This window comes from Mobula hypostoma, chromosome 24 (genome assembly GCF_963921235.1).
Source record: "Mobula hypostoma chromosome 24, sMobHyp1.1, whole genome shotgun sequence".
Classification (NCBI taxonomy): Eukaryota; Metazoa; Chordata; class Chondrichthyes; order Myliobatiformes; family Myliobatidae; genus Mobula; species Mobula hypostoma.
Window position 1 is genome coordinate 26,521,671 of NC_086120.1, and position 24,028 is coordinate 26,545,698.

The 24,028-nt window shown below is 42.1% G+C and overlaps 1 protein-coding gene across 1 annotated transcript; it reads right to left on the reverse strand.

Moving 5' to 3' along the window:
- Positions 1-1,553: 1,553 nt before the first annotated feature.
- On the reverse strand, positions 1,554-23,862 carry lsm4 (LSM4 homolog, U6 small nuclear RNA and mRNA degradation associated). The gene is made up of 5 exons (XM_063032044.1): positions 23,760-23,862; positions 11,755-11,796; positions 10,110-10,208; positions 3,348-3,543; positions 1,554-1,890 (listed from the first exon to the last, which is right to left on the reverse strand). Exons 1-5 carry the CDS (start codon positions 23,760-23,762, stop codon positions 1,799-1,801), a joined length of 432 nt encoding a protein of 143 aa, XP_062888114.1. The 5' UTR covers positions 23,763-23,862; the 3' UTR covers positions 1,554-1,798.
- Between the last annotated feature and the right edge of the window lie 166 nt (positions 23,863-24,028).

The window sequence follows — 24,028 nt, forward strand, 5'->3', positions numbered from 1 at the left end:
CAATGTTTCAGGTTGTGCTGGTAGGGTTTCCACACAGTATTCCGAGTCCAGGGAACACCGCTACAGACAGCATTCCAAGATGAGGATCTCCTGTCTACCTTGGGGCATGGTTCCTACTTTGTTGAACTGCTTGCCGGACAAGTTGTCTCATTTTGGTATTTTCCCCATTTTCATTGAACCCACCTCCCACTCAAACAGAGTCCTCCGAGTCCAACATCCCTCCCTTCCAGGATCCTCCAGAGAAATCTTGTTGATATTGTGTTGCTGTGGTGTTCTTGTTACTTGGCAACAGCTTTTCCTTTATCTGTTTAATGGGTGGAATATACTGTTTGACCAAAAAAAAACTTGGATTGGTAGATGCAATATGAATTTGTATGTACCTCACACAAAAGTCTAGCTACAGGTTTGAAATTCCTTATTAACCAAGAATGAATGATTTGACAAACTCTGTTCCCATCCACACCAAGCTCACAGATACTTAACCAAAATCAGTGATAACCAACTGGAACTGGATAGTCCAGTCTCCAGGAAACCCTACCATTCCAGGTAGTTAATTCCTATGTCCAAGGTCTGTGCAAAACCAACTCATAAATGCACAGCATTTCACTGTTAGAATATTTTGTTTAAAGAACTGTCACTTTTGAGGGTTTCCCTCCCTGCTCACTGCTTAGTGTTCACAGAACACGAGAGATAAGCTTCAATAAATCAAATACTGACAGTAAGTAAAGGCAGCTGTTGAGTGTCTACATGAGCCACAACTTGTGATTGAATTAGCCCAAGATGAGTGGGAGAGATAGGGGTGGACGTTCAGCATCTCAGAAGTGGGTGGAGGGGGAAAATAAGCTTTGACTGTCCCACTAAAACAATTCCAAACCCCCAATCTTCCCCCAACACCAAACTTCAATACTTATTTCCATTTGTGTCACCAATTGCAAGGGCAAAGGTCAGAGAATGGATTAAGTGTTTGAAAAAAGGCATCAAGATCTGTGGCTAAGCAGGGGGATTTATGTCCATGAAGAATGTATTCTGGAGTCAGTGAGTGTGATGGGAAGCAGCTGGCAGGTGTCACATCATCGTGACTGGCAGGCTTGAGGTAAGCCTAAGGCTGGGGGGTTCAGAAACGCAAGCTCCTGCTTTCAATCCAAAGCAGAACAGCAATTCTAAGCTGACATATCTCGGAGGATAAATACAAGAACACACCCAGATGAATCATGGCCTGGCAACTGCTCCCGTCTAAAAATTCTCTGAATAAACAGAGCATGTATAGTGACAGTGGGCCGAGGTGCAGCTTGATCCATGGGAGAGGCTGTAATAACAGAGCAACAACTGACAGCTTTGCTATTGGATTAACACTCCCAGTAGGCCACCCAGACATCAGAACATTTTCAAGCTCTCTCTGCGCACAGCTACTGGAACCAAAAGGATCAGAACTCTAAATCAAGTGCCCCATTGCTCAGCGATAGAGTACCAGCCTCCATCCTTGGACTACATAAACTTAATTTCCAGTCTCTCAAATTCAAAAAAGTGTTATTGCTGGTTAAGCTGCAAACTGCCGGTAAAGAAATCTGCTCCTTAGACTCCCTTCAAACACAATTTATTTATAATTTACAAAACCCAGGTAACCAATCTCCAGTCGTGGATTTGTCACTCATGTACACAATTTATACAGAAAGCAAAGACCATCAGAAGCTAGTGGATGAGCGCGCGCACACACACACACACACACACGCACGCACACACACACACACACACACACACGCACACACGCACGCGCACAAACACACACTTGTTGCTCTCCTCACTGCTTCTTCACTCCCGATAGTTTTCCTGGTTTCTTCTCTTGTCCTCGGTTTGCTCCGCCCACCCCTCGACCACGGCCACCAAACACTCCTGTTGACAGTGAAAAGTACTGGGTTACACTGAGCTCAATCTGCAACCTTCAGAACACCCAGAGTAAAAACAAATTCAGCCTGAGGAGTAGGTCCCACTAAAGATCTACAGCATAGTTGTGGTGCTGGGTCCCCCGACTCCTGGTTTCCCCAACAGGTTAGATGGTAAACTGGCTCCACTGACCCCTGAATTCCCCACTCTCCCACTGAGGAATTAGTCCCAGCCAGCCCAAGTTTTAGCTGAGTATTAGTCATAAAATTTATGGGAATCAGAAGATCCCGTGTCCTCTCCAATTTGGAGAATGAGCACAGTAATCCAGGATGACATATCAGTTATTAAGGCAATGCAACTTCAGTATATTAAACTGAGCTGAAAGGCAAAAATAAAGTTGCAGATGTTGAAATAGTGAAACAAAAAGGAAAAAAAAACAAAATTCTATGAATAATTAGGTCAGACAGCTGGGAGAAATAAAGAGAAACAATTGTTTGTCTCTTCAGAGATATTGTCCAACCTGCTGAATATTTCCAACATTTTCTGTTTTTATATTAAACTGAGGCCTTGTCTCTCAGGTAGCATCAAACAGCTTATGGTACTATTGTAAACAGCAAGTGGCTTAGCCTGGCTGTATTGGAAGCCAATCCTTATCCTTCAAAGAACATTACTAAAAATATAAACTGTTCACTAGGGTTTGTGGGAAGTGACTGCATATTTTACGTATTTTGATGATAATGATGGCATTGGTTATGAGGTGCTATGATACATCCCAAGACTGTAAAAACTGGTGGGGGTAGGGGTATCAGAAAGTGATCAGAAACACTGGGTGCTCTGTAATCTCTGTGCCCCCCAACCCAACTGCAATAAGAGTTCAAATCTGCCCTTAATAGCACTGATAAACCAAGAAGGCCTTTTGAGTGGAGAACCCAAGCTCTGGTTGAATGAGGATTTTTTCCCCTTCACTCTGAGCCCAGAGTGGGGTCTGACTGATGCTTCCCAGCTGGGGCATAGTCTTTCATCACAGATGGCTGGAGCTACCAACAGTGAAGAGCATTACTATACTGTGCAATACTGCCTTTGGTCTAACCAATAGTCCATGACCTTGGCTATGGTTAGGTGCTGGGCAACAAGTCTGCCCCATAGTCTGCCACTGCCATTATACATCAGGCTGAGAACTCACCTCGCCCAGCCCCGCCGCCAGCACCTCACCCCATAGTCTGCCACTGCCATTACATATCAGGCTGAGAACTCACCTCGCCCAGCCCCGCCACCAGCACCTCACCCCATAGTCTGCCATTATATATCAAGCTGAGACTCACCTTGCCCAGCCCCGCCACCAGCACCTCACCCCATAGTCTGCCACTCCCATTATATATCAAGCTGAGACTCACCTCGCCCAGCCCCACCGCCAGCACCTCACCCCATAGTCTGCCACTCCCATTATATATCAAGCTGAGACTCACCTCGCCCAGCCCCGCCGCCAGCACCTCGCCCCTTCTGCTGCTGTTGCTGCTTCTGCTGCTGGAGGCCACCTCGACCTCTGCCCTTTGAAAGCACCTCCTCTTTCACCATGTCAATGATTTCATCGGGGATCCGGAGGTATTTGATGGTGCTGCCACGGATGTAGCATTCTGGCATCTTCCAGAACTTGTCACCATCCTGTGGAGCAGGGGAGAGGAAAACAAAACAAATCAGACCAGTGGGGAGGTGGGTGGAGGTATGGGGTGGGGGTGTGTGTTGGGGAACAGTAATCTGTTTGATTGGGGGATGGGGGATATGGTGCATCTTCATGAGTCAGGATTTCACTCCACATACAGGAACATAATCAACTAAGAATATAAAGGAGCTACACCAACACAGTACAGTTATTACACAGCACGTCACTGAACTCATTGGTGGAAATTCTAGAACTTTACGTGGTGTCGCTAGTTCTTTCGCAACACATAGCCATAAATTACCGAGAGGAGCTTTTCTGTCCCCACCAATGCTGAATCCTTATGATAGTCAGTACAGATACATCTCTGCCTAATAATGTACTTCAGTCTCATGTAGTGCCTGACCCATTTCCACCAGTACAGGAGTGAGGTTGGATTGATTTAAGTGCCAAGCCGATGTGGACAGGTTGTGAATGGGCTGGCCACGGTTTGATTGGCGAGGTCCAGGCCCAGAGCGTATGGCTGCTGTGGGGTCCAGGTCCTAGTGCCGGAGGATGACCCAGTGTTGGGGCAATTTAAACGCCGGCCCAAGTAGACTGAAAAGGCAGGGTGTCAGGATGGGAGGCAAGGGTCAGGCTGATTCCACTCACTCCTACACAACACTTAGTCCTCTCTCTCCCCACAGTGCTGAGGCTGTGAGACTGCTCCGGCTGTATCAGCGAGCTTTGCGGCGATTTGCCCTGCTGTGTGATGAACTGAGACCGCTATAGGCCTACTCCAGTTGCTCCAGTATCTGGGTCCATGGACTCCATTTCATTCTGAATGCCCTTGCTTGCTTTTATTGTGTTGTGTTTTTTTTTTATAAACACCCCCCCACCCCCGCGCATTGTGTTGATCTTTTTTTAAACTGGGTTCTTTCAGGTTTCTGTTTTACATAGAAACATAGAAAATAGGTGCAGGAGTAGGCCATTTGACCCTTCGAACCTGCACCACCATTCAGTATGATCATGGCTGATCATCCAACTCAGAACCCTGTACCTGCCTTCTCTCCATACCCCCTGATCCCTTTAGCCACAAGGGCCGTATCTAACACCCTCTTAAATATAGCCAATGAACTGGCCTCAACTGTTTCCTGTGGCAGAGGATTCCACAGATTCACCACTCTGTGTGAAGAAGTTTTTCCTAATCTCGGTCCTAAAAGGCTTCCCCTTTATCCTCAAACTGTGACCCCTCGTTCTGGACTTCCCCCAACATTGGGAACAATCAGTTTTGTGCTTGCCTGTAAGCAGACGAATCTCAACATCGTATAATTTATACATACTTTGATAATAAATGCACTTTGAATCTTTGATCCCAGTGTGACAGTGTCAGACCCATCAGCACTAACACAGTGTTATACACCAGCGTAATGTGGGAAAGAAGTAGCTAAAACAGAAATAAAATTAACTATGGTTTGGGATTTACAGTGCTCCAGGACAGAGCGTGTCATATATCTATGATAAATTAAACTCCCAGAAATATATGCCTACATCGGGAATGAAAGCCTGGGATGGGGACATATCTGAACTGGGACAGGACTTAGACTGGGATGCGATTTGGGATAATGCTGCCGGTGCTTCGAAAAACCCAAATCATCGGTATATACACTTGAAATGTTGTCATAGAGCATATTTAACACCGAGAATTAGACATCAAATGGGACTGGTTCCTGACCCATATTGCTCATTTTGCCCCCACGGAACCATTGACTCTTTTATACATGTTGTATGGGAATGTCCAGGGGTTTTTGGTTTGTGGGGGAAGGTTATCAGTACTCTTACAGAACTAACAGGGGTGCAATTACCAATGGACCCCGCTGTACATCTTCTAAATGACGACTCCCACCTTTCCCTTACGGAAAAAACACACAAAGTCTGGCTGGCAGGCCTGACTGCAGCTAAAAAGATTGTAGTCCAGCGTTGGAAACCTCCCCATGATATTTCAAATACCCACTGACTCTGGAGCTTTTTGGAAATTTCTTACCTGGAACTTGCATCAGCAAGAGTAAATGATGCACGACCAAACACAATCTTAATGTGGACAAATTTGGTATCTAACTTAAAGATCTTTTGTTAAAATAGGAATGCTTTGTCTGTGTATGCACTACTATTCAGTCGGTTGGTGGAGGGGAGAGGGGTGGGGGGGGATGGTGATGAAGGTTGGGGGGTGGCTGGGATAAACAGTCAAATATAATTGCAACTGGTTGTATTGAATGTAATTTGTTGGTGTTGCAATAAAAAATTGTAATAAAAAAAACTATGGTTTGGGATTTACATGTTACCTTTTACATTCTTAGGATATTGCAAAAGGCTGTGAGCCTGTGACGAAGTCATAAATTGTGTCCTGTCCAATGGAGGATATCGATGCCAAGTCAGCAGGCCATAGTGCTGCTGGAAAGAAATATATCTGACTGGTTCCGCGGCAAGAGCAAAGCCTGTTCTGCCACCCAGTGGTTACACCAGGAGGTAGTAATATCTCAGAGCATAACCGACACAAAGAACTCGTGTTCAAGGAAGTAGCCAAGTAACACAGACTAGGAGATGGGTGCTCATGGACATGGGCAGAGCTCCAACTATTGGCAGCCTTCCCACAATCCACATGGAACATTAACCTACCCTCTCAGATATGCCTGGAGATGACTTACTGTGGTAAGTTACAGTGACCCAATACACGCCGTTCACAAACACTCCAAAGCATCTCACAAATCCTAAGTTCCTGTGTATTGCCTTAGCAAACAAAAAGGAAGCTGGTTTTGCAGGGTGAATTTCCGTACGGGTCTCTCAATGCAGGAAAAAAAACCATGTAGTTTCTGAGAAAGATAGTTACATTCTTCAAGAAAATGCAGACAAGACTGCAGAATGGTGAATAATTAGCAGATGAGATTTAATGGTGAAAGTATGTCATGTTTTCTTGCATTCTGGTAGAAAGAACAAAGAAATGAATTATAAAGACGTGTTTTTAAAAAGGGTACAAGAACAGAAAGGTCTAAGAGCATATGTTCAAAAATTCTTTGAAAATAGTAGGGCAGGTTGGGAAAGCACAAATTATCCTGTGCTTGAGAGTCATAGTTATACAGCACAGCCCAACTCATCCGCGTAGACAAGGTTACCTAAGCTAGTCCTATTTACTTGTGTTTGGCACATATTCCTGCAAACCTTTCTTACACATGCACCCAGTCAAGCAACATTATAAATGTTTATAATAGAGGGATGAGCTTCCAAAACAAAGAAATCATGATTACAAATCATGGCTACAAATGAAGTGGAGTCTAGTCCGACATTCAATACTTTACAAGAAAGATGAAAAGGGTTTATGAGGTCACAAAAGAAATTAAAATGGTTCCAGAGATGAAGATCTTTGGTAATGCAGATTAACTGCAGAAGTTGTGGTTTTCTCCTTAGACCAGGGTGGATTTCGAGAAGAAGTAACAAAAGGTAGTTTTAAAAAAACAAATCAAGAAGAGAACAGATAGAGAGAAGTTGTTGTTATTGGCAGAAGAGTTCAGAACCATACAACACAGAATGAATGCACAAAAAAAAGTGAAAAGAGGAAAGTCTATTTAAAAAAATACAGTCAGCATTTAGAGTCAGGAATCCATTGCAGTGCTGAGACAGAGGCAGTGGGATTAAGGGGCTTGCATGACCCCTTTGGACTTGGGATCCAAACAACCACCTCCTTTCCTGTAATCATTTTGTGCTCCAGATAATATAGATTAAACTTCCTGCACTGAGGTAGTTGAATGTGCCTCCATTATGGGAGTCAATTGCAGCAAAGTGGGTACATCTACAGACTCTACGCTGCTGGTGGTTTTCCAGATAACCATTAAGCCTGATGTTATGGTTCTTGCTATCATTAGCATGCAAGCAAAAGATTATCAATTAATTGTTCTAATTATCACCTCAAAAATCAGCTATGATATTTTACAGTTGATTTAAATAATCACATTAGAGACGATAAAGGGAGAAGACAAAGGCTACGTCCACATTAGACTGGATAATTTTGAAAACGCCGGTTTCTCGTAAAAATGATAGGCGTCCACACCAGGCGTTTTTGAAAATATCTCAGTCCACATTAAAACGGATATTTGGGCGAATCTCCTCCTACTGGGTATGCGCAGGACACACAGAAAACAAGCAAAGAGGAAATGGTATACTTGGTGCGCATTTGTCCAGTTACAGACTAGAAAAACTTAAAAGGAAATTGCCAAATGAAAGACTTGGTGTGCATTTGTCCAGAAACATTTCCTACAGTCATAGTTTCTTTACCAATGAAAGGGACGACAGCTACAACTAAATGCAATAAGGCTTGTTACTGGGCAAAAGTGAAATTTGCTGTTAACTCATTTGTTTGCCTTTACTTTTGCCATGTCTTTGTGTATTATTTTGCTGTATTTAACGTGCAATAAAACGAGTTACTGAGCAGAAGTGACAATTGCATCTATTGAATGTTTGCACAAGCAATACATTACTAAAACACCTTATTAAATGTATAAAACATGTCTGCATCAGTATTATCTTGTATTTCCATACAATGTTGCATTAGGCTGTTACACATCTATTGTCAGATATTGTGGTGTTGGAGGTTGTGTTCAAGAAAACAATGAAATGCTATGCTGCCACCACCATTTGTTCCGGCACGTTATGACAGCGGTTTTAAAAATAGCCGGTTACCCCGTACACACTACGCTGGATGTCAGGCGTTTTCAGATTTATTCACTCTGGAGAGCGTTTCTGAAAAGCTCCGTTTTCGGGGGAGGAGAACGCCATTTCAGTGTGGACGGAGTGTCAAAACGAAGAGAAAAAGCTTCGGTTACGGATTTATCCGGTCTAGTGTGGACATAGCCGAAGAAACCAGAGAAGGGAAGAGGAGAAACTCATCCAGAATAAGCTGTCCAAAGGGTGGCAGAAGCACTTCCAATGAAACTTTTCAAAAAGGAATTGGAACAATGACTTAACAATAAAAATCTGTGGGTCTCTTTAGGTGTTGTATAATTTTCTGACTAAACAGGAAAGTTCAGGGTTTTAGCTAGGTGACAAGCTAGGCATGAGTGGCCGGATGGGCTCAGAGTGTGTACCCACATCAATGACTGTGTATGAGAAGCAAAGGTTTTGCATAGGAGGGAGCTAAACCTACACCCCCAGGCAGCCCAGAGTTCCAGTAACAGTCCTCACGGAAAACATTACTATTATTGAAAATCTCACTTTCATAACAGACTGAAACTGCAATCTCTAGAATCTAAGAAGGGTGGAGCACTGGAGACAGTGAAGGGCCCTCACTAAGCAGCCGAGAGGTGGGAACCTTGGCACACAGACAAGGAATATGTTTCCACTTGTGGAAGAATCCAAAACTAGAAAATGGTCACTAATAAATGCATTAGAAAGTGCAGCGTTCTTGCGTTGAGAGTAGAACTTGCCATCGAGATCATTGGCAGAAATGTGTTTAAATCAAGCTAACGTATAGGTTTTAATTATTTACTCATGGGATGTGGAGGTCACTGGCAGATCTGTTTTTTTAACCACCATTCCCACTATATCACTGGTGGGTCTACGGTGACATGTGGTCCAGACATAAGGTTGAAGATTTTGTTCTCTAAAGAACATAGTGAGAGCAAGATGATAGGGTAAAGGAGACTCAGTGAAACATAACTGTTGAATGGTCTATTTCTGTACTGTAAAGCCTGTGAAAGAATCTGATCAAAGGCGCCAAACACTGAAGAGGAATTTGTAAAATTTAGATTAAACGACATTAAATTGGGCACACTAGTCATTAAGGGAACATTTTTACACAGCATCTTTATTTTGAAATAATCAATCTAAGAGGCTTAGTGAAGTGACTACCCAGTTCCTATCCACAGTCTGAGCAGCACATTTCCTCATTCTTACCTAGAATCAACAGGGTCTCCTTTATAACCTTGACAAAAATCAAAGCAAACAAGTCAGATGGAAAATCATCAAAGCCAGTAGTGGTTAGTGTTCCCCGTAGCCTAATGCTTCAGTGACAGGACACCACTAGTATTCATACAGAATCTGATGCCAGTAACATTTTGTGGCATCGCTGACATAGACTTTGTGATTTGCCACAAAATAATTGTGCTCAAAATATTTCATTACCTGCTCATGTTCTATGAATCATGGGTTTCAACTAAACTGATTCTCAAAAATCATTTTCTTACCCAATCCTGTTAGCAACACAAACAGGAGAAGGCCTTCCCCATTCAATCACGTACTGGCCGGTGTTAATTTCAACTTAATTCCCCTTGAGATATTTACCCCACAAAAGAAGTATCCATTTTGAGTTTCTCAGTTCATCCAACCCCCAGGACCAAATCCAAAGATTTCTTGGAATGGAAAGAATCATATTTCCATTGCCCTATGTTTTACTCTACCCCCTCCTCCTCCTACAAATCACGTCACTAAAACCTTGCTCCATACCACAATTTATATGTTCCCTATGCCTTGAGGTCATGCTTTTGAATGTTCAGTGAACAGCCTGAATAACTTTAAAAAACTACAGTGATTGAGAGCCACATACCCGAGATGTGCAAATGACCTCCCGCAGGTTGATGTTCATCCAGTTGTCACAGCTGACCAGATGACCGTTGTACGTCTCCCCATTCTTCAACTCCACAAGCTGTCAAACAAAACACATATCTTATTCAATGGAACATAATTTCTGAAATATTGCCATGACCTTGCTCTGGTATTCTTTAGATATTCCTCAGCTTGCATTTCAAGAGATTAATTCCACTGTTTTAGGTGAATTTAATCCCATAATTAGCTCCTGTCAAGGTCTGCCCTTTCTCCTGATGCTGGTAATGTTACAGGCTGTTATAACTGGTATGTTAAGGGTGGCCCAACATTGATGCTGGGGTGCGACAAAGTGGGTCCCTGAGAGAACGTGTAGCCAGAACCTCAATTTGATACTGCCAGGGAAGCACTGAACATTTGTTACTCAAACAAAGGCAAGAAACATTACAGAGTGGGATGAAGAGCTCCACATCAAAGTCTTGCCCCATGAACGAATCACTGAAATAATAAAAGAGGCAATTCTGAGGACGGTGAGCTCTAAATGCATCCAGTCTGCAGCAGCTGGGCACAGGTAACTGGCGAGAGAAAAAAGTCTGGCTGCATCGGGCACTGCAAAGTCAAGATTGTGAAAGACAATACAATGACTCAAAAATCCCTTCCTGGATTTCCCCAAGAGGTTTTCCCATCACAAATAGCAAAGACCTGAGCACAGAATGTTCAGGTTTTGGGAAAGTGTAAGTAAAATTAGTGAGGGAGTGAAGTGTTTAACATTTTACAGTTGCAGATCTCAAAAGGATCCAGGTTTTCCCCATTGCTGTTTTTCCTTTATTTCTCTGCTTCTCTCCCTTTTTCTTTTCTGATACGCATCAGAAAAAAAGTGGTGTAAATGGATAAAGAGGTTCCATGGAATTGAAAGTAGTCTCAGCAATGTTAGCTCCTGAAATTGTGCATTAACTCAATCTAGACAGGCACCAGGCGGCCTGACTGCGTCTGTTCCACAAACAAACATTTGTCAACACAAGCTCTCCAGACAGGCTCGGCAACGTCAAACTCTACCACATATCACCAAGGGTGTGGATACTGAGACGCTGTAGAAAAGTGGAACGTGCAGACAGCTGTCTGAGTGCAATCAAAGAGCCTGAAAGTCTGGTAGAAACAGGAATTGGAGATTGGACTGAGGCGCTTTAGTGCCTGAATTAAAGCTTTCTGCAAATTCTAAACCATTTTTGACTAGCACAGCTTGCCATCTACACAAAGCCGTTTAATACCATGCAGATGATGGAGCCAGCTCTTGAGTTCTCGATCCACAAGTTGCTCAGTTGGTAAACCTTACCAGGTTATCGGTGCCAGGAGTTTTCAGAAATTAAAATTTAAACCCCTGAATAACAAGAGCAAGTACGGGGAGGATCTTAACAAGGCATGAAAAGAAGCGTATTCTATTTTCTTCGAACAACTTGCATTTCTACAGCATCTGAATTTGACTAAAAAAAAGTGCAAGGCGACTTCTCAGAAACATAATCAAAAATTTTACCAAGCTGTTGATTGGTGGGTTCAACAGGATATATTCCAGATACCAGTGCAAGTGGATGAAGGGTCATGACTAGCATACAAAATTACCAATATCTGTTAATGGCTTTAACTGGACTCACCATGGGATGATTCTGTGCTGTCTTCAGTAATGAGAGGGGTAGCTGAAACAAGAACAAAATTAAATGTTGCAGAAGGATCTGCTTCACAAAATCAATATTTGTAATTGAAATACAACCTCCCACAAAATCTCCCCCGAAAACTCAACAGCACCCCCAATTAAAGGGTAACTAAATACAAGGCAAGCTCTGATAACCAGTGCTGATCCCACCTGAAATAGTACAGAGACCGTTGCTGGGTACAAACAGGCTGTCTTTACTTGCATCTGCAAGTTGGAAAATACACAAACAAAAAAAAGTCAATACGTTAACCATATCTCCACAGTACTGTAATGAAAGCTGCTGATGAAGGTCAATTAACACCAGCATATTTATTGTTTTTGGAGCGTAGCGGCAAAGAATCAGGATGTCCCAAGCACAATGGCTGGTTTTGTTGGGCTTGAAGTATCAGTAGGTGTTACATTGCTTAATAGAGTATCATTGATACCAGCGCAATAGAAACAATTGTCTGTCAGTTTCCCAGAACCTCTCAAGTAACGTACTATGGTGAAACTGGTAGCCTGTGTTAAGAAATGGTGGTTATCTGATTATGCAAAGAGGTTACACGTAAATAGGTTTTGCTCCTCTACGATACAAAAAGGTTGAATATTGTGCTATAATTTATATAAACATTTAGTTAGTTAGAAGCCAGCTGGAATTACTGCATTCAGTTCTAGACAGTGAGTAGAGCAAAGTGAAAATAGCCATGGAGCGCAGATAGAGATCCATCAGTAACAACACTGAGGCCCATACAGGTTCTTGCTTCTTAATAGTATCAATCTTTCCAAGCCCTTAAGAATCAGCCTTTTCAATGAGATCATTCTTCTTAATTCCAGGAATTATAAAACTTGGTCCATTTAATCTCCACACGTTAGAAAATTAAAGGTTATCTAACTGAAGTTGTTAAAAGGTTACAGGATTTTGTGATTGATTTAAACCAATGGAGAGCTCTTTCAAAGAACACCCAGACAGGCACAATAAGCCAAATGGCCTCCACAGAATGATTCTGAGGTATTTTTTTTACTCTGATATAATCTGGATGTGTTTGGGGGCAGCTAGTCTGGCAGAAGTGAATTATAATGAAATAGATTGCAAATAGGCCATTCGGTCCCTTAAACCTGCTTCACCATTTAATGAGATTACAGCAGACCCTCAACCGTAACACCACTTTCTTGTCCATTCACCATATCCCTCAATTCGATCTGCCTTCAGGACCGCATCTAAAACATGTGAGTGAAGAAATTCTTCATCTTGTTCCTAAATGGCTGACTTCTTAGTTCTTGACTCAGTGTCAATATTTTCAAGCCCCTTAGAATAGCTTCTTTCATTGAGCTCCTTCTCCATAGTTCTACTGAGGAGTGTGGTAAAACAGAGCGATTTGGGAATACAGATCCCCAATTACTTGAAAGTGGCGTCACAGGTAGAGGGACATAAAGAAAGCTTTTAGCACACTGGCCTTCATAAATCAAAGTACTGAATACAGGAGTTGAGATGTTATGTTGAAGTCTTCTAAGACGTTGATGAGGCCAAATTTGGAGTTTTATGTGGTTCTAGTCACTTACCGATGGGAAAGATATCACTAAGATTGAAAGAATACAGAGAAAATCTATAAGGATGTTGCTGGAACTCAAGGTCCTGCGATACAGGGAAAGATTGAGTAGGTTAGAACTTTATTCCCTCGAGCGAAGGACAATGGGAAGAGATTTGATAGAGGTATACCAAATTATGAGGAATGTAGATGGAGTAAATGCAAGCAGACTTTTACTACTGAGGTTGGGTGAGACTAGAACTAGAAGTCATAGGTTAAGGGTGAAAGGTAAAATATTAAGGAGAACCTGAGGAGGAACTTCCTCACTCAGAGGGTGGTCTGAGTGTGGAACAAGCTGCCAGCAGAAGTGGAGGATGCAGGCCCGATTGCAACATCTAAGAGAAGCCTGGATGGGAGGGCTATAGTCCAGGTACAAGTTGATGGGAGTAGGCAGAATAGCAGTTGGGCGCAGACCAGACAGGCCAAATGGCATGTTTCTCTGCTGCAGTGTTCTGTGACTCTACGACTCCAGGAATTATAAACCTGTCTGACTTAATCTCACATCATGAGACAGACAGCTGAACCCATGAATTAACCTAGAGAATCTTAGACAAATTTAATGCTTCTTCTATTAAATTAGAGCTGCTCACAACGCTCCAGTTATTGTCTCACCACCAAGCAGAACTAGAGTTAAGAACTTCATTACTCTTGGATTCTGAAAGTCGACACAACATTCACGTTGCCAGTTGCTTACTTTTCCATATCCCATAGTGAGGATAATGTGTGACTTGTTGGGAATTCATGGTATTCCCATGAACCTACTGTTCTATCCTTTTAGGTAAGGCTTGAAAGGTGTTGTTAAAAACTTCATCACACCTTATTTCTGTTTACTACCATGTCTTATGTCTGCTATAAACCATCAGGGTTTGTAGTAGCAGCAAACTTATTACACTCCAGTCAATAATATGGATAGCTTCAAACCAGGTACACTGGAACTTTTGACACACTGGGGGCGGGGGGAATCGGACAGAGTACAAATTAGCAATTTAACCCTTCTGTTCTTCCTGTAAACAAATTGTCAGTCTAAAGAGATAAAATCAAGAGGGGGAAGATGACGCAGAAAGGATCATCTCAAAACCAAAGCAAGTTGGGAAAGCACATCTTCACACGAAGATGGAGCACTCTCTCGCTCTTCCCCAAAGGACTGCTGAAGCTCAAGGAACCTAAAGAACTGGAATTGGTTTATTATTGAAAAACTTGTCTTACATACTGTTTATACAGATCAATTCATTGCTCAGTGCATTAAGGTAGTACGAGGTACAGAATGCAGAGTAAAGTGTAACAGCTACAGGGAACGTGCAGTGCAGATAGACAACAAGATGCAACATTATGACAAGGTACAGTACTGTGTAAAAGTCATAATATATATATAATATATATAGCTAGGATGACTTTTGCACAGTACTACAGTGACGTATATATTGCACTGTACTGCTGCTGCAAAAAAATACAAATTTCATGACACATGATTGATGATAAATCCAATTCTGATATGGGTCTCTGTTGTAGGCTGAGAGTGGGAAGAGGGCAGGGAGAGGGGAATCACGGTTAGGAAAAGGGGAAGGGGGGCAGGGGAGGGGAGGGAGCAGGAAGCACCAGAGAGACATTCTGTAATGATCAATAAAACAATTGGTTGGAATCAAATTACCTTGCCTGGTGTCTCAAGGGTGGGTGCATCTGCAACTGCACCACCAACCCCCCAGCCCTGGTAGTCCTTCTGTCACCTGTCTCACACCCCTCCCACATCGCTCCACCCGCGCCACTCTCAACATTCCTTTTTTCATGCCAGATTTACAAACTCACTCTCTGCTCCACAGTAATAAATACAATGCTGTGCAAATCTTAGGCACTCTAACTATATATAGGTGCCTAAGACTTTCGCAGAGTACTGTGCGCTGTGAGATAGAAGTAGGGAACCATTCAATAGTCTGACAACAGCAGAAAATAAGCAGCCCTTAGGATTGGTTGTACATGCTTCTGCCCAATGGGAGAGAGGACAGAATGTCCTGAGTGGGGGCAGTCTTTGATTATGCTGGCTGTTTGACTGAGACAGCAAGAAGTACGACAATGATCAATAATCCAATTGTTATAGATAGATGGAGTTAGAGTAGAGTCTGGCCACACAGTCACGAGTGTACAAGGAGTAGATTACGGGGTTCACGATGTATCCTCGTGGAGCACCAGTGTTGACAACAATCACGGCGGAATTGTTGCTACCCATCCTTAATCTTGTAGGCTGTTGGCCAGGAAGTTCCAAAGCAAGTAATGAATTTTTGTTGACTCAGCCTACATCTATGGAAGGGAATAAATAGCCATTGTTTTGGGCTGATATCAGGGAAACAGTGACTGTTTATTCCCCTCCATAGATGCTGCCCAATTTGCTGAGCTCCTCTGGTGTTGTGCGTAGATTTTTATTGGAGAGGGCAAAGAGCTATAGAAAGGAAATTCACCCAGTGGCCATTTTATTAAGTACACCTGCTCATTAATGCAAATATCTAGACAGCCAATCAGGAGGCAGCAACTCAGTGAAGAAAAACATGCAGACATGATCTGTTCAGACAAACATCGGAATGGGAAAGAAATGTGAACCAAATGATTTTGCCAATGGAGTGACCGTTGGTGCCAGATGGGGTGGTTTGAACATCTCAGAAACTGTTGATCTCCTGGGATTTTCATGAACAAGTCTTTAGGATTTACGAAGAATGGTGGGAAAAACTAAAAAGCATCCAGTGTGTTGCAGTTCTGTGGACGAAAACACCTTGTTAATGAGAGGTCAGAGGAGAATGATCAGACTGGTTCAAACTAACAGAATGGTGGAAGTACCTCAAGTAACTACACGTTATAACAGTGGTGTGTAGAAGAGCATCTCATCACATGACATGACAAAGCTTGTAGTGGAAGGAGAACAGCAGCAAAAGACCACAAATGTACACTCAGTGGCCACTTCATTAGTTACTTGAAGAACCTCTATAAAGTGGCTGCTAAGTGTAATGTGGATGGAGTTAAGAAACAGTATATGATCTAACTGAATAGTTGAATATACTCAAGTGGTTGAATTGTCCATTCACCCATGTCCTAAGCTTTATCCTTTACATGCAGCACCTTTTAGTTTTTCTACTCACTTTTAATCAATACTCAGTCTGTGTAGTCGCTGGCATCGAAATTTACATTCCACCCACCTTCAAGATAAAGTAAAATTTCCATCTTCCTCCTTAATCAGTAGAAAGATTTAAATTTGTGCTGTTTAATCACTGAAGCATTAGCCATAACTTGCCATAATTAAACACAAAACACAATTCTCTTGTCACTCCATCACTTTGTAATTACAAATCGAAGGCCCTAAGTTTGCATCCCTCACTTTAATCAACACCTCCTGGCAAACCTCATTCCCATTACTTTGCTAGTCTTTCTGTCGAGTCGTTAACATCATACACAGTCCTCCCAACCTCAGGCCTGCTAAATACTTAAAATATTTCAGTAACCTCCCTGATTTTCTATTCCACACCTCTAGATAATAACCAGAAATTCTTGTGCCCTTTAACAAAAATTATCTACAATTAAAGTTTGCATAAATCAGTAGTTACTTTTGGCTACAGTAGCTTAACACTAAAATAAGTGTGCATCATTTATCTTTGTCTGAATTAAAACATTTCAGGCAATATCACTTTGAGGTGCTCCTTAACCCATTCTGCAGAGCTGAGTATATTGCCGCAAATTTCTCCAAACCAATTTGTAACATAATGATGCAGCAATTTGGAAATAAGCTACAACCATCAATTATAGAATAATAATATTTAGAAGCACCAGCCTTAGAATTACTGTCATTCCAGTCAAGATAAAAACACACTTCAAACAAATGGAAAACATTTTGCCTGCTACAAACCCAGGATCTGTCAAAAACATTACAACCTTATTCTCATAGCTGTTGATGCTCTCTGCTCACTTTCACAACACAAATTTTTTCATAGCTAAATAGTGCCACCATTGGCAGAGGATGCATAGCAGCCCGGGATGTTTAAAATGGACACAGCACAGTACAGATGTTTCCAAAAAAAATCTCTAGTGTCAAAGAAAAAGTTCAGTGCAGTTTAAAATGGAGATGTCAAATATGGCAGTCCAATTAGCTTCAATGGTGCAGGTTGACAAAGCCCTGGCGGGAACAATACTGCGATTGACTGTGAACAGCATCACAGAGAGGAATGCTGATTTAAGCCCTCGTTTAGTGGCCTGACTATAAAATCCCGACTGATACTTTAGCTCAGTGCAGAAAGAGTATTTGTACAATCTGAGGTACCATTTTCAGGATGTGTCCTATCTGCCATTTTAGTTGCATGTAAAACAACTCAAGGCCTCTTTGAAAATAAAGGGGAACTTCTGAGGTGACTCTGTCACGATTAAGAAAGCTCACAGTGATATTGCCTGTTCTTCCTAAAACCCAGCTCATACTCCTTCCTCTTGCTCTTGCCTCTGCATTCAACAATATTTAATCGTAATTTGTCCAACATTTCTGTAAACATCAGTGAGATTCCACTACTAGATACAGTTTCAGCTCTCCCTCCGAGATTCTCTGGTTTGCCTTTCCATCACCATCACTAATCATTTTCTCGTGGTATTTACCAATGCAATGAGAAAACAATATCAAGCCTTTTACCCTTCCTACCATCCAGGAATCCAACCTTTCCAGGCGAAGCAGCAATCCTTTGGTACTTCCAAGTGTTTGCTTTCATTGCTCTCAGCAGTTTCTCCTACACCTAACCTCTGACTGGGGTGAACGCTTCGTAGTTCATTCAGTCCACAAGGTGACTTGACCTTCCAAGATGCTGGTCACTGCAGCTCTTCACCCCAACTCCTGCCTTCTAAGAAAGCTCAAGAAACAGCTTCTTGCCTTTTATCTAGGCATGTTGCCGTCCTTGGTACTTAACATTGAATACAGAAGTTTCAGATAACTACTCATTCCTCCTTGTATCAGAATTTCCCAGTTCTAATAAAAGATCATACGCCTATAATAGTAATTGGGGTTTTCTCTCTTTACAAATGCTACTTGAACTGGTGAACATGAGCATTTATTTCTTATTTTCAGGAACCGATGTGTTGTGCGTCTCACAACTTCAGCACGTTGATGCTTAATTTTCCTTTGCTAATTCCCTCATTTATACTCCTTCAGACAGATCAGCTCTGTTTCAACAGTTGTTCTCTTTATTCTTACCCCCACTCTGAAATTAAAATATGCTTTCTTTCCCCACTCCCAACTCTTCCAGCTCTGTAAGAGTTGACCTGAAGCAACATCCAGATTGAACAATTACACCAGATCTGAGCCTGCACCAACAAAACACTCAACCCTGCTTTCTGGTTCATATAATGGGTTCTAGAGATGATAAGGGAAGATGAAAATGTCCACCTTCCACCTTGGATGGAAACTTCTGCAGAGCCAGAACTCCAGTTGTGGTCAGTAGATTGCTAGTCTGTCTTAAGATCCCGCATTGATGGAGACACTAAGAACAACATGACAGTGGGGAAACTCTTGGAGCCATTTCTGAGTATGGTGAACAAACATGGATACATATTGATAGGACATTTGAAGAAAAAATGGATGGCTAAGAGCCAAGAGAATATCATACAGGGACACAATGTGGGTTTTTACTGTGACTCATCCCTCATACAATCCTATTATGGTAATATCATAACTGTGATAGGCATACACTCCTCTGCTGTCCCCCCTCCCTGCCAATCCAACACAGGATTTATTAAGAATCAGCACATGCTGTGGTTTATTGTGGAGTCAAGGACGGAGTTCTGGTGATATATTAAACTTCCAGCAGCTCTGCTAAATCTTTTTTTTATTTATCAGGATCTATACTGATTCATATACATAATATTGTTGGCTAGCTCTTATATTGCTTCCAGTACTGAGATAATGCAGTCTTGGCTCAATGCAAGCTCTGTCAGGCAAAGGGTGAGAGGGGGTATAGGTAGTGAGGAAAGGGGCAGAACTCATGTACCACCATTGTGGTTTGCATCTAGCACTTTAGCTGGCTGCAAGCAACCATATTGCTATGACAATGCTGGTCAGACCATTTGTTTTTTTATTCCTTTGCAAGTTATTTTAATGATTATTAACATTGCAGTTCAATTGCTTTCATGAAGATCCACACAACACTCCATGGAAATGGAATGCCTTCAGAATACTGAGCATTTCCTTTGGACTCCCTTTGATGATCCATTCTAGCAGGTAATCCCAAAAAATGTGAAAGCCATCAGCTGTTTTGCATTTGATTACTGGTGATTCATTCACTTCCGGCTGTGCAGTTACACATCCCGCCCAGGTTACGACAGCAATCCATTCCCAAGAACGGTTTTGCAAGTTAGAAATATGGCCATGATCTGAGTTACAAGGCAGAAGATGTCTGCAGCCCCACAGGAGCCAGCAAATTCGTCTCACTGGTCACCTAGTCGTTCACGTGTACAGGCTGCATACACGTTATGGGTTCATTAGCTGGGGAGGACCTGCACTTGATTTCAGTGGAAGAGCCTTGCAATGCATTTATGATCATCTTTCTTTTCCAAAACAGAGGCATTATGTAAATAGCTCGTTATTATCCTTAAATGTGATTCTTACCTCAGAGACGAGAGATTGTAGAGAAGCTGGAAATCTTCCTGCCTCTGCATTTTACAAGTATGCTGTCCAGTTTTTTCTCATACTATGCTTTAAACAACTAAACACAAGTTTCACTACACTATTTCTCAAACAATACATTACTGCTATCACACTTCTTCAATGTCATTACAAGTAATATTCTGACTACATCTTTAAAATTAACCCTAAATACCCATGTTACACTTAATACCATATTCATAAAAAGAAACATTTTCTAACAGTAGGACACCAAAGCCTGATCAGTCATCCAATAGACTTTTTGGCTGAATATTGGTAAAAACTTAATTTTCTTGTCTGATCATCTTGCTTTGATTCCCCAAGAATCTATCTTATTCAGCTTTGAATCTACTTAGTGATACAAGAGAGAGAACTTTTGGAAAATTCACATTCCTCAACGAATAAAATCAGTAACACCCCCCCCCCAAACACCCATCTCAATAAGCTAACTAGATTAATACATGGAAAGGGAAGGAGTGGACAGATAAAACTTATATCTACTGGAGTTTAGAAAAGTGAGAATGAACTCGATAGAAACACAAAATCCTGAGGAGCATTGCCGCTAGATGTGGAGATGTTATTCCAGAACAAGAGTTCACTCTCAAAAATAAAAGGTTTGCTCTTTTGAGACAGATGGAGTAAATTGATTTATCTCCTTAAAGAGTTGTGGAAACAGAAACAAATGAATATTTAAGACACAAGTAAAAGACACCTCCTACTTAAGAGGATGAAAGTTGAGATGATAGCAGATCAGCCATGATCTTATCAAATAACAGAGCCAGCTTCAAAATTATTTTACTGTAAACCCTTATCCCAAGTGTTTGTCCTTCATCTCAGAACAGGACAAACATATTTACATCACCTACTCTGCACAGTAGTGTGGGTCAGTGGTTACCCAAACAGCATCTTCTAATCGTCGACCACCTTAACTGAGTTTACAGGAGCACCATTGAGAGTGTCCTGACAAGCTACACCCCCATCTGGTACGAGATCAGCAGAGCATCGAACAGGAAGTCCTACAAAGGACTATGAGAATGGCCAAGAGGATCATAGGGGTCTACTGTCCATCAGGAACATTTAGCAGGAGAGTGGTCTATGCAGGGCCCTTAGTATTATCAAGGATCCCACCCATCCATCCAGCATCCTCTTTGACTTTCTACCATCAGGCAGGAGACTCTGATGCATAAAGACAAGAACAATCAGGGTGGGAAACAGCTTCTTCCCACAGGCCATTAGGCCTCTGAACTCGCTGCCATATCACATTTGAATTGTCACCGGACAATCTGTACCGTACCCTATAATATTTAATATATGCACTTTACTTATGCATAATTTGTAGATTTAATTCTTATTTTCCTAAATTATTCTGTGTTGTGTACTGCACCCTGGACTGGAGAAACAGCATCTCGTTTGGTGGTATACAAATATATCATCGAATGACAATAAGCTTGACTGTACATAAAGTGCTTCCTGATTTCATTCTCAAATGTCCTTCCGCTAAGCATAAAATTAAGATTCCCTTTGAATCAAACAGCTTCCCCATTCACTCCATCAAATCCTTGAATCACTTTAAATGCATCAACTGGATCACATTTCAATCCCTTAAACTTTAAGTGTAAACAAGCCAAGTACGTGTGACCTGTCCTTATAATTTAACCCTCAGGGCTAGCTTTCTAATTACAGATAACTTTACATCAGCAAAGGGGGCTTCAATTTAAAAACAAACTCATGTGGAGAAACTGAAATTACTTAAACACTAGTTTGTTGAAGTGATGTTGATGCATCATTCAATGCAAGCACAGTAGGAAATCTGGACGAGAGCTCCTTTGTAACATTATGGGAAAGCACTCAATGAATACAATGAAACCTCTCTACAACAGCCAAGGCACCTCACTCGTAATAAACAAAGCCAAATTTCCCCAAACCAACTTGGTTCTCATTTTGGCTTCCTTCTATTAGTTACCCTATTAGTATCCTTCCGGCATGGCAAAAAAAATAATGAACAAAACAATTAAATCTTCAGCAATAGATGTAGTTCAAACATACAAAACTAACAGTAAATATTCAGCTTTGTGCTTCCATTTTGTGACTGCTGCTGCTTCCACTATGCGCGTTACACTCGCACCATACTTGGAGCGGAGCAGCTGGGTAGCTAATTACTTGCATTGCAGAAGACAGTAGATGACACTGAAGGATAACCTGGGCTCAAAACCAAGCTTAAGCATGAATTGTTTTGGCACTAGTAGTGGCTGTCTGAGTTAGCTGGTTCTGGTCCAGATGTGAGCTAAGGGAATGGGAGAATGAAAGTCATCATCCTGAGAAAATACGCAGACGGTCCAAAGACACAGCCTTGGACTGGGTCATCAAGTGGCTGTGATGCAGTTTTCTGAATGCCTCTACATCTACACGAAACGCTGTTGGAGAAAAGCAGCATCCATCAGCCGAGATCCCCACTACCCAGGTCATGTCCTCTTCTTGCTGCTTTCGTTAGGTAAAAGGTACAGCAGCCTCAGGACTTGCACCACCAGGTTCAAGAACAGTTACTACCCCTCAACCATCAGGCCCTTGAACAAAAGGGGACAAATGCACTCATCATTGAAATGTTTCCACAACCAGTGATCTCACTTTAAGTACTCTGTATCTCATGTTCTCATTATTTATTGCTATTTGCATTTGCACAGTTTGTTGTCTCTGCACTCTGGTTGATCCGTCATTGATCCCGTTATAGTTACCGTTCTACAGATTTGCTGAGTATGCCCGCAAGAACATTAATCTCAATCCCGCCAAAGGGTTTCGGCCCAAAATGTTGATTGTACTTTTTTTTAATCCCCCATAGATGCTGCCTGGTCTGCTGAGTTCCTCCAGCATTTTGTGTGGAGGAACTTGGAATTCCAGCATCTGCAGATTTCCTCTTGTTCAGGGTTGCATATGGTGTCATTTATGCACTTTGACAATAAGTTTCCTTAAACTCTATCAATGACAGCAGTTAGCAGAACCCTAGTGAGAAAGGTCCAAATTTCTTTGCCGCACAGAATGTTAGGTAAATTCTACCTGTGCTAGAATGATGGCTGAGTCTTCCACCTTCACCAAACCATCTCACGTTTTGGATTTGCACCCACTGATATGGCAATGTATCTTACCCACCTACAGCAACTTCAGGTTTGTCACTGAGGACAACAAAAAACACATCGGACACAGTAAGATTATGAGATACTAGTCCAGTAAGCAGAGCACAGGACTATCAATCTTAAAACAAAGTTCAAATCTCACTGCAACAACTATGAACATTACGTGTAGCAATCAAATACTTGCATCCACTGAAAAAGATAAATCAACGGAGGCTACGGCTCAAAAGACCTAATGGCCTGTTCTTGCTCCTATTTTTCACTTTTCTCCCTCAAGCAAGATCACGGAGCTCTAACCCAACCGTAACCATGTGGAGGTTGTTAGCACCCCCTTCCATCATCTTATCTTCCAACTCTTATCACCCTCACTCCACTGTTAACATAGTGACGAGACAAATATAGTTAAATGGAAGGCATTGGGCTGTAAAATGACAACGCAAGTACAACTTCAGCAGCAGAGCATCCCACTAGTACGAACTATCCTTTCTCACAACCATGGGAACACCCCCATCCGATCCTCCACGTTCTCTTTCCCCCTTCTCCGTTTCTCTTTCCACCCTCCTTCTTTTACTTTCTTCCCCTCTTTCTCTCTGATTTTCCTCACCATTTTCCTGCCGCTTTCCTCTTTCTCTTTCTTCCTATGATCCCGGACCGGATCCAACCAAACTTGCTGAATCCGCCTTCTCGCTGAGTGACAGCTGACTGCACCATTCAGCGAATGCGCTCGCCGTATCGCCTCATCAATGATACGCTTAAGACAAGAACCAATCAGCGAACGGAACATGTTTGGTTGGTTGGTTCAGCAGCGCCGTAGATTGTATTTGTGGATGCTTCAGTGGCGGGAAAGTGCAGTTGTCGTAATATAAGGCCTAC

Coding starts and splice junctions, on each gene's coding strand:
- lsm4 (XM_063032044.1), bottom strand. Junction 10,209..11,754: donor CAGCACAGAATCATCCCATG/GTGAGTCCAGTT, acceptor TTTGTTTGACAG/CTTGTGGAGTTGAAGAATGG. Junction 1,891..3,347: donor TGGCGGCGGGGCTGGGCGAG/GTGAGTCTCAGC, acceptor CACTGTCAACAG/GAGTGTTTGGTGGCCGTGGT.